This window comes from Daphnia magna, linkage group LG1, assembly GCF_020631705.1.
Source record: "Daphnia magna isolate NIES linkage group LG1, ASM2063170v1.1, whole genome shotgun sequence".
NCBI classification, from domain to species: Eukaryota; Metazoa; Arthropoda; class Branchiopoda; order Diplostraca; family Daphniidae; genus Daphnia; species Daphnia magna.
This window is the reverse complement of record NC_059182.1, coordinates 1,557,081-1,566,215: the sequence shown is the minus strand read 5'-3', so window position 1 is coordinate 1,566,215 and position 9,135 is coordinate 1,557,081. Positions and strand designations below refer to the sequence as shown.

At 39.2% G+C, this 9,135-nt stretch overlaps 2 protein-coding genes across 5 annotated transcripts; one reads left to right on the top strand and one right to left on the bottom strand.

Annotated features, from left to right (window-relative positions):
• The first annotated feature begins 5 nt into the window (after positions 1 to 5).
• Positions 6 to 9,086, top strand: LOC116918775 (origin recognition complex subunit 3). Of its 4 annotated transcripts, XM_045167844.1 has the most exons (18): positions 6 to 166; positions 230 to 430; positions 488 to 611; positions 677 to 1,013; positions 1,075 to 1,417; positions 1,485 to 1,631; positions 1,693 to 2,088; positions 2,154 to 2,313; positions 2,385 to 2,629; positions 2,706 to 4,219; positions 4,279 to 4,461; positions 4,555 to 5,283; positions 5,346 to 5,449; positions 6,449 to 6,568; positions 6,627 to 6,742; positions 6,809 to 7,146; positions 8,724 to 8,800; positions 8,877 to 9,086. In XM_045167844.1, exons 1-10 carry the CDS (start codon positions 140 to 142, stop codon positions 2,847 to 2,849), a joined length of 2,124 nt encoding a protein of 707 aa, XP_045023779.1. In that variant the 5' UTR covers positions 6 to 139; the 3' UTR covers positions 2,850 to 4,219; positions 4,279 to 4,461; positions 4,555 to 5,283; positions 5,346 to 5,449; positions 6,449 to 6,568; positions 6,627 to 6,742; positions 6,809 to 7,146; positions 8,724 to 8,800; positions 8,877 to 9,086. The 4 variants fall into 4 exon arrangements, with proteins under 4 accessions (XP_045023779.1, XP_045023777.1, XP_045023776.1 ...); XM_045167842.1 differs by lacking the exon at positions 8,724 to 8,800; XM_045167841.1 differs by having other exon boundaries at positions 8,724 to 9,086.
• On the bottom strand, positions 4,804 to 8,441 carry LOC116918747 (kinesin-like protein KIF12). Its single transcript, XM_032924495.2, has 13 exons — positions 8,299 to 8,441; positions 8,111 to 8,218; positions 7,698 to 8,031; positions 7,496 to 7,642; positions 6,986 to 7,093; positions 6,793 to 6,857; positions 6,660 to 6,723; positions 6,445 to 6,589; positions 6,267 to 6,385; positions 6,086 to 6,190; positions 5,640 to 6,013; positions 5,344 to 5,578; positions 4,804 to 5,281 (listed from the first exon to the last, which is right to left on the bottom strand). Exons 1-13 carry the CDS (start codon positions 8,355 to 8,357, stop codon positions 5,195 to 5,197), a joined length of 1,950 nt encoding a protein of 649 aa, XP_032780386.2. The 5' UTR covers positions 8,358 to 8,441; the 3' UTR covers positions 4,804 to 5,194.
• Positions 9,087 to 9,135: the final 49 nt, after the last annotated feature.

Sequence of the window (9,135 nt, the reverse complement as noted above, 5' to 3'; positions counted from 1 at the left end):
TTATTCGTCTCGACTGCACCGGAACTCAGATGGCGCTCGAACATCTTTTGAAATCATTGGTAGATGGCAGTAGAAATTTCAGCGCCAAATCGAACTATGGCGACGGAAAAATAATCTATAAGTGCATCAAAATTAAACTATGGCAACAACTTCGTCTTTCTCAAAAGTAGGAACTCTGCTTCTGTTTGTACTGGTTTATTCATTCTGACCTTATATTCATTGCCACTAGGGTTGTTTTGTCTTCAAAGCCAAACCAGAGAGTAGTGGGAAAAGTCCAAGGAAGAAAACCAAAAAATCTTCTAATTTACTTCATAGATCAAATGGCGATCTCAATGCTTCATCCTTATTTGGGAAATGTGACAAATCTTCTATGGAAATTAGACAAGATTCCTACAAGAAAATCTGGATGTCCACAAAAAAGAAAAGCGAGGTCAGATCCTGAACAGTATTCGTTAAACATAAAAAAATAAATGATTGTAAATTGCAGGACATCATTTCAGATAGCCACAAACAACTCCTGCATGATGTAAGTCAATTTGTTAGTGAAAATGCAGATATTGGACAAAGCAGTATACCTACTGCATTAGTAGCGTTAGGAGTTAATCTTCCAGGTATAATGATTTTTTGAGTTTGTAAAAATCTTGTTTTCACAATTTTTTTGGTTTGTTGCTTGCAGATCATGCAGCATTTTTTAGCCTGTTGGATTCTACTTTGAATGCCCATGTATCTCCATTTGTGGCCATGTTAAATTCAAAAGAATGCCCCTCATTGAAAAACATGGTACTAAAAGCCATCCAGAAATTGACAAGTTGTGATTTAGCAGATGATGATGCTGAAAAGGATGAGGAAGCAGATGAAATTGTGCCTGTCAAACCATCATCTAAGATCAAGACATTTGCTAATCTTGCGACATGGTACTCCAATGTCGTCATTAAAACTCCCTTGATCATCATCCTACAAGATTTGGAATCTTTTAGTACTCAACAGTTGCAGGATTTTGTGTTACTGTGCAGGTATACTTTTTTTTTCTAGAACGATGTTTGTCTTACATATTAATACATTTTGGCTAACTAGGGAATATCGAGTTCGAAATAAGTTGCCAATTCAGTTCATTATGGGTATTGCGACGACAGTGACCCTCCAACAACAACTTCACCATCGCACTTCGGTCTGCCTTGCGACCAAATCATTTCAGTCACGGCCTTCAATCGTTCTTCTAAACCATCTCATAGAACAGCTCTTTATGAATAGCAGCGTTTTAAAACTTGGACCAAGGCTTATGCAACTTTTACTGGATGGTTTTCTTTATCACGACTTATCACTCAGCAGTTTTCTTATGCGTGTCCATCTGATAATAATGCAACACTACATAACCTTACCGGTTTCTTCACTTTGCTGTTCTATGAGTGAACTAATAGTAATTTATTACTTTTTTTGGCTAGAGGACTCACTTAATAATTTATTTTTTATTTTTGGCATGTCAGGATAGAATTAAGAAACTCAGCGCAGCAGATTTAGATCTATACCGTCAGGTTCCATCGTTCATGAAATTTATCGAAAACAATCGATCTAAAGTTTCACTGCTAACGGACGACAAGGAATTCCGATCATTTCTGCAAAAATCGTTTGAGGTAACAGTGTGTATGGTTTCATTCATTCTCTGGTGTCTAAAGTGAGCTAATATTCTATTAGGACTTGAACAGCTACTCTAAGGACTTCTCATTGAGCTGTCGAATTCTCCATTGCCTAAGCGATGGAATGCCAGATGCATTGTTTGGCAAAAGTCTACGTGAAGTCTACATAAATTTCTTGATCGGTGCGGAATCTGAGGATTGGGATCGGTTTATTCAGTTGCTTAATATTTCCACGTCGTACGAACTGCAAAGCAGAATCCAAGCTGCACTGGCTACCCTTAAAGAATCAGATGTATCCAGTGCTTTGTCGGATTTCTCCACCAGTCTCGTTCTCTTCTCAGAGGAGCTGAAGCGTTTGGAACAAGCACCGGACACCGACACTGCTACCAGCCCCAAAAGTCCGAATGTCTTTGTACCTAAAGGCAAGAAACTGGACAAATTTGAATTGAAAGCTGTAAATATTCCTATAACCTAAATTTCTTTTAACACTGAACAACTAATTGTTACACCATTATCTAGCAATTGTTGGCGTCAGCGAAACAAGCCCGCCCGACCTCAAAATTCGACGAAATAAAATCCGAGATCGTATCCTGGTTGAACTCGCATCTAGCACGTCAACTGAAATCTCCTACCACCATACTGTTTCATGAAGTATTTTATGCTGGTAGCCAAGTTCAGAGTATGCGATTTTCATTTTTATTATGTCTTTTACTTTTACATAAAACAAATGTGTGCTTATTATCTTTATAGGTAGTTGGGATATCGTCCCGTGGATTCGACGTCAGGTCCAACCGGTTCCTAGAGTCGCAATTAGTAAGGCTCTATCGGATCCGGCTTCATACCTTGGTTGCAACTGTTGCTCTTCAAACGGACAGGGATCGCAAATTCTGTCCACCATGCCCGACCTCTGCATAGTCTACAAATTACACACCGAGTGTGGTCGCTTAATCAACCTTTACGACTGGATGTTGTCTTTCAACGCCATTCAACAAAAGGTAGGAAAAAATAACATATGTCTGTATCTTTTCGCGCGACAAACGTGACAAATTTATTCAATGAAAAAACAAAAAGGACAAGGATGACGAAAATGAGGAGATTGAGCCTATCATTCAAGCACGTTTCATTCGAGCTGTCGCACAGTTGCAGTTACTCGGATTCATTCAATCGTCAAAACGAAAGACAGACCATGTTGCACGCTTAACATGGGGAGTCTAAGCGTTTAGTGCCGATTTGGTATGCTTCAAATCTTTCCTGAAAAGGTATTTTGTGTAAACAGCTGTACTACCCATAATATTTTTGTGGTAGAGTTGCTCTAGTTCAAACTCATGATGAAGAAAAAATTCTTTTGCCTCTTGCTGGCATTCAGTAATACAGGCTTCAATTGAGGAGAATCCTCGTTCATAACAGAAGTGTGATGCTGCAGAAATTAACTGTGTAGCAACTTTTTTTCGTTTAAAATCTTGATCAACTGCAAGTCTCTTCAGCCAACCACTGCAGGCTTTATCTTTGTTACGTGTGATGCCCAAAAACCTATCACTCTTTTTGATTTTGAAGACAGCTCATCTTCTAGTCCTTGAAAATTTGCCATGCTGATGAAGGTGATGTTTTCCCCAGGATTCAGATCAATAAGAGGGCCATAATATTCTGCCACAAGAAATGTGGTTTTATCAGATTCTTGATATTGCTGCTTCACTAGAGATAATTCATTTTGAATTTCTAGACTTTTCATCATAGCACTACTCCATATTGATGCATAAAGAATTGCAATTGTCAATGGCACAGATACTGCACAGTGAAAGAAGGGTATTCCCACTATGATGAATAATACTGCGGCGAAGAAAACCATTAGTTGAAATATTGTCTCTCGAAACAAAGCCGAAAAGAATGTGCGGTTGACTGTAGACATAATGGTATTCCCAGCTATTTTCTTGCAATCAATTTCGTCGCCTTGAGAGAAAGGACGAATCAAAACGAAGCGCTGTGATCCTCTAGTAGGACTCATCATTTTCAACAATAGTTGACTACCTACTACGAGATATAATTTTATTGACAGATCACACGTTAATAAGAAACTCAAAACAGTATTGACTCGCAACCACTTGTTGACAATTTGTTTTGTTTTTTAACGCCCGGTTCCTAATCTGTGGGAATGGACATGGAACAATGTTAAATTGTGGAAAGAATTTTATTTTTTCTTTCTTTGTGCTTCTTAGAAGAAGAAGAAAATATCGCCATGAAAATACGGTTACACCTACTAGAACAAATTTTTAGTCTTTATTTGACGCTTTATTATTATTTTATTTATTTTTTATATATTTTTTTCGGTCAACCAGCAAAGGAAATTATTACCTGTATCATAGTCTAAAGCCCACAGGTTTTTTAATTACCTTTCGTAAGTAAGGTGGTATCACTGTTACAGTAAAAAAAAATATATTTTATAAAACCAAAATTTCTGTTTGGGCAGCATCAGAATTTTGCCAATAATCAATAAATAGCATTGGACTTCGAGCCATCAAACTGCGATTCCAGCTTGACGATTCCCGAAAGCAATTGATGATAAGTTTCCACGTTGAAGCCACGCCACCGTAAGCATACATAATATTGCTTGTGTAAAATATTTTATCTCACATTCAAGTATTTCTAGAAAATTAGTTTCTGGTGTCACTCCAAGAAATAGTAAAGCCAGCAGACCAAGCAAATGTCTCCTTTGAGATGTCGAAACAACTTATTTTCGTGCCGAGCAATGCCGAAGTTCTTAATCCATTATTCACACTCTACCTTCGGATCTAACAACGTTTCCAGATTTTTTGCTTCGAAAACAAATATGGTAAGTGCCTAACGCAGTAACGCTATCTTAATTTGTTCATTTACGAAATTGCCACTCTGCTCAGTCATAAGAAATTCTTTAACGATAATTCAGGTTTTCCCTTTTGAACAATTTCCGACTGATTGACAAACACGTACTTTATTATTTCTGCGTACTTAATTTCGCTAATAAAAATGTGTTACGTTTCGAGAAAAATTGACAGAAAAAACTCTCGATTTTGCTACGTAAAACGAAACCAGTTGCAGTCAAACTAACCAAATTTTATTTGTTTTTTCTTAGATTTATGGGGAATTAGGTTAACTGTTGTGATAATAAGTTTAAACATGTTTTATGTGTAAGAAATAAGGGCAGTCAAAAGAAAGATTTATTTGTCCGGTGCGAACGCTGTCTGCCAAGCAATAATGTCAACGCTGGGATTACAGATCTTGCTCTTAGCATAATCCCGTAATGCACGAGTCGTGGCGAATATTGAAATTCAGCCATCAAACAAAAGAAACGAATTGCCTTTTAATATTCCCTTCCCGCCGTCCCGTTAGGAGTACCAGTACTCATTGCGCGAATCCGCGGCTGTTCAGAAGATGCTCTAATTTTATTAGGTGAGGGGAGACTAATATTTTTGTTGACCTTATTCTTTTTAGGCACAAAATTCAGATCGATTTTTAAATCCGTCAGTTTCTTTCTATGTCCGTACACCTGCGGAGGCGAAAGGGATGCCCGATCGTTATCCAAACTTTCACCTTGCAATATCGTTACTGGTTCGAGAGTCTGCGGATTTACTTGCGTTGAATCCGCGCTTCGTCATTTCTCTGCTTACTTCCATCTGTAAAATTACATTACAATTTATTCGTTATAAAATCTAAAATAATTTTTATTTATTTTTACAGGTAAGATGCCGGTGCCGTTAAGACCCATGGTGGGTGATTGCTGATTAAGCAAAGTGACGCTCTGGCTAAGTGGATTAGCAAGGGATGATCGACCAGAAATTGAGGTGAGTGAATTTGAACGTTTTAGTTGAGGCAGTGGAGAAGTTCTGGCTGAGACTGATCCCCCATTCGTTGGTTCAATCTTACTGGGCCCGTCAGGTGACAGGAACGTCATAATGGGTTGAGATGTTCTTCTGTAACGTAAAATCCCTTAGTGTGACTAGCAGGATAATTAGTCAATCGGCACATTAGTACATAGGCTTGCCCTCAATCTGTTTGATCAGACGTTCGTTATGTTTGGTGACGGCTTCTTGTTGCCTCAGCAGAGCTTCTCTCAAAGAGTAGAGGTCGGCGTTCTCTTTCCTGAGGGCTCGATTTTCTTGCAATAAACTGTGCAGTAACTGATGGGCCTCGTGGGCTGGCAGTTCGCTAAATCTCGGTGTATCCGTTGCCGCTCCAGACAGTAAAACTTGTTCGGTACTTGAGGATCTAATTACAGCTGTTAGAGGCCGTTCTGGCTGTTGGCTTGATGATTTCTCCAAATCGATCAAATTGCGCAAATGGACATTTTCTTCCTGCAGCGCCATCACTGCCCGTTTCAAACTTAGAATCAATGCCTCCCTCGGATCCTGAATGAGTTAATACTCAATATATCTTTCAATTGCTATTTTGTCTTTGCAATGTTATTGAGAAATTGGTACCATGACGACGACCGGTTTGTTGCGGATATGTTTTGCCCTAGCAGCGTAGCGTAACGTGTTGAGAGTTTCGGACAAATTCGATCGTGCCGGAGACACGCACGCCACCTGTTGTTTTCATCCAATTTGTTAGTTTTTTTTTCTTTCTCGTAGACAAAATGAAAATGTAAAGTGGTTTAATTACCATTAAAGTTATGCCATTGCCGGCAAGACTATCAGACAGCAGTTGGGTCAGTTTAGAATCGCGGTAAGGAATATGTCCGTTTCGCTTCCTGGGATCGCTAAGCTGAGATATGCAATAACCTAACCGTACAATGTCGATACAGTTGTCACTTTCGTCTTAAAAATAAATTTTCAATTACCTAGGACCATCAAACTTTTATTGATGTTGTTGGCCTCTTCAAGAGTTTTACCCTGGCTGTTGGTTTTCTTGGTCATTTCGCTACCTGCCAGATCGACAAAATTAATTTTTCCGTGTCTGCTCAGGTAAACTCCCTCTTCTGAAGCCTACAAGTCAAATTAACAATTTAATCATTGTATGCAGATGTTCATTGTGGCTTTGTATGCAAGAAATAACCTGTAATTCGGAGATGACGTGAACAGTAAGAATCGTATGGCTTCGACTGGAATAATCATTCATCCTGTCGCGTAGCAATTCTGGTATTAAATTCCGTAATTTAAAAACAAAATGTACAGAGTAAATTTATTACCCGTGACTGCCAACAGCTCGATTCCTCATGCCTTCTTCGAGGACGGCTAGCAAATCGTCGAATTCCTAAACGGGATATGTGACACACAAAAGTTGGTCAACATTCTTGAAATGTCACCGTGTGAATGTGACGGTGTGTCTGGTGACAACACCGTTACGCACATCTCATCGCACCATGTGATACAATCAAGTACCTCGCATTCTACTGTGAAGAGATTCTCGACGTAAAAACCACCCGATGCTCTCGACCAGCGCACCTGCAGCGGTTTCTTGAAAGTACTCAAGTTGAGTAAGTCAATCACCTGCGAATTAGTGTCGCAAAAAAAAAGACATGATGGATACCAAACTTTAATAGGTAAGCGATTCCCTTTCTATATACTTATCGCGGTGACCAATTATTATAGGCTTCAATTGGAACTATGCAACTTATGGTTTGTGATCGATGTGGTAAAAAAAAAAAAAAAAGTAGACGGTGTATACGAAAAGTAGGCTCCTACAACTACTAGGAAAACTTGCCCACCCCTTTGCGTTCGACTCACGCAATGTTCCATTTGGAAACTTTGAGTAATAGAGGGGTAGTTGTTGGTGGGCGAGAGGAATTGTAATATACATGCCGTACTACGATATGACGAGGAAAACAGAAACAAAACCTTTTTTTTTCTATTTTTTTTTTTATGGACATATTTTTCAAAAAATTGTTTTACCTTTTCGTTGTATATTTCGAGGAAAGAAGCTTTAATGATGTAAGTGCAATCCGATTTAGTGTTTTCCTTTAATCTGTCGAAAAGGTGTACAAACGCCCGATAGATGAGACCGTGCTCTTCTGAAAAAGGGTTCGGTTTGTCCTGGAACTATAACATCGCTGATCACATACCGCAATTTTGCATCAAATCTAAGAGAACTTACTAAATGGGGAGGGCCGGTAAGCGTATGAGTCTTGCCCGATCCTGTCTGTCCATAACAAAAAATTGTGGTGGAATAGCCTTCCATGGCCATGGCGATAACCTTGGCCACACCGGACTTGTCCATCATCTCCGACTGGGTAGCGGTCTGGTCAAAAACGGAGTTGAATGTAAATGTCTTGGCCGTTAACGTTTGGTTGAAAGTAGATTGTGCTCCGGATAGGGCACTTTGTCCATTCGGTCTGACGTCTGGTCGCATCATAATTTGTTCATGACTGACCACTTGAATGATGGTGTCATCGTTTCGTTGGATTTCCCTTTCGCTTAATGGTCGCACTCTACGGCTCAATCAAATCGATAGAGGAAATGATAGCGAATCATTCATAGCAACTAAAATGTTTAAAGCCGCAAACTCACCTGACAACGACGCTAATATTACCCAAATCATCAACGCCGTTGTCATTGCCTAAATCGGCCAGTGATCCGAACGAACTGGTATTTGAATAAGTCGAAGCGCTTCCAAACCTGTTCCCATACGTGTAAAATCCATTCATTACCATAAGTATTTTAAGTTCTAAATGAAGTCCATAAAAATGAAATCGTACCCTTCGGAAGAGGTGGCTCGTCGTACAGATCCTTTCTTTCCATTTCTTGTCAGTCCCATGTTGAGTCTCTGGCGAATTTATTTCTCCTCTTAATGATTAGTGACGAACGACTTACTGATCATTTCCTTCCCAGTCGACTCTCGTTTGGCTACTGAAGTCGGTCGATGACTGTGGGCTGCTAGTGTTGGTTCTTTGACGCACTCCCTTTTTCCATTTGTATTTGAGGTTACCAGAGACCCTTTCTGGTATATATGTGTATTTCTGTATACTATTTCTCCCCTCTTTAATCGATCATCACTCGTTGGTGTATGTGGAACCGTTGGAAAAGTTATGATGATTGGTCTTCCCTGCCCACCCGCTTCGTCTACGCACAGTCCCGTTTTGTGTCCTTATTGCCGATCCCCTTCTCTTTGTTTTTACTTTAGCTACCTCCGTATCACCGTATGTACATAGTCAAGCGTATACGACATGACAATTTCACAATGCATGAAGCACAAAGCGTGTAAGAATTATTTTATTTATTTATTTTGAAATAAGCGAAAAATTGAGATAAATAACAAAAATGTTTGATATTTCAGGTGGACCCTGGCTAATTTCGCCTTAAACTCACTATCATCAATATGATATTGATTCGCGCTTTAAACACGTTTGTTTTCGTATTGCAAAGCGTTTTTTGTCCCAATGTTGGCATGGAAACCAGACGCGACATCATGAATAAATAGTGAATGTATTTGATTTGTGTTGGCAAATAGTCAGATACAAAATAAAAAGCGACCAGTGAAATCCTGCTTCAGATGCGTGTATCTATTTCATTTTTATTTTCAAACCGAATGACAA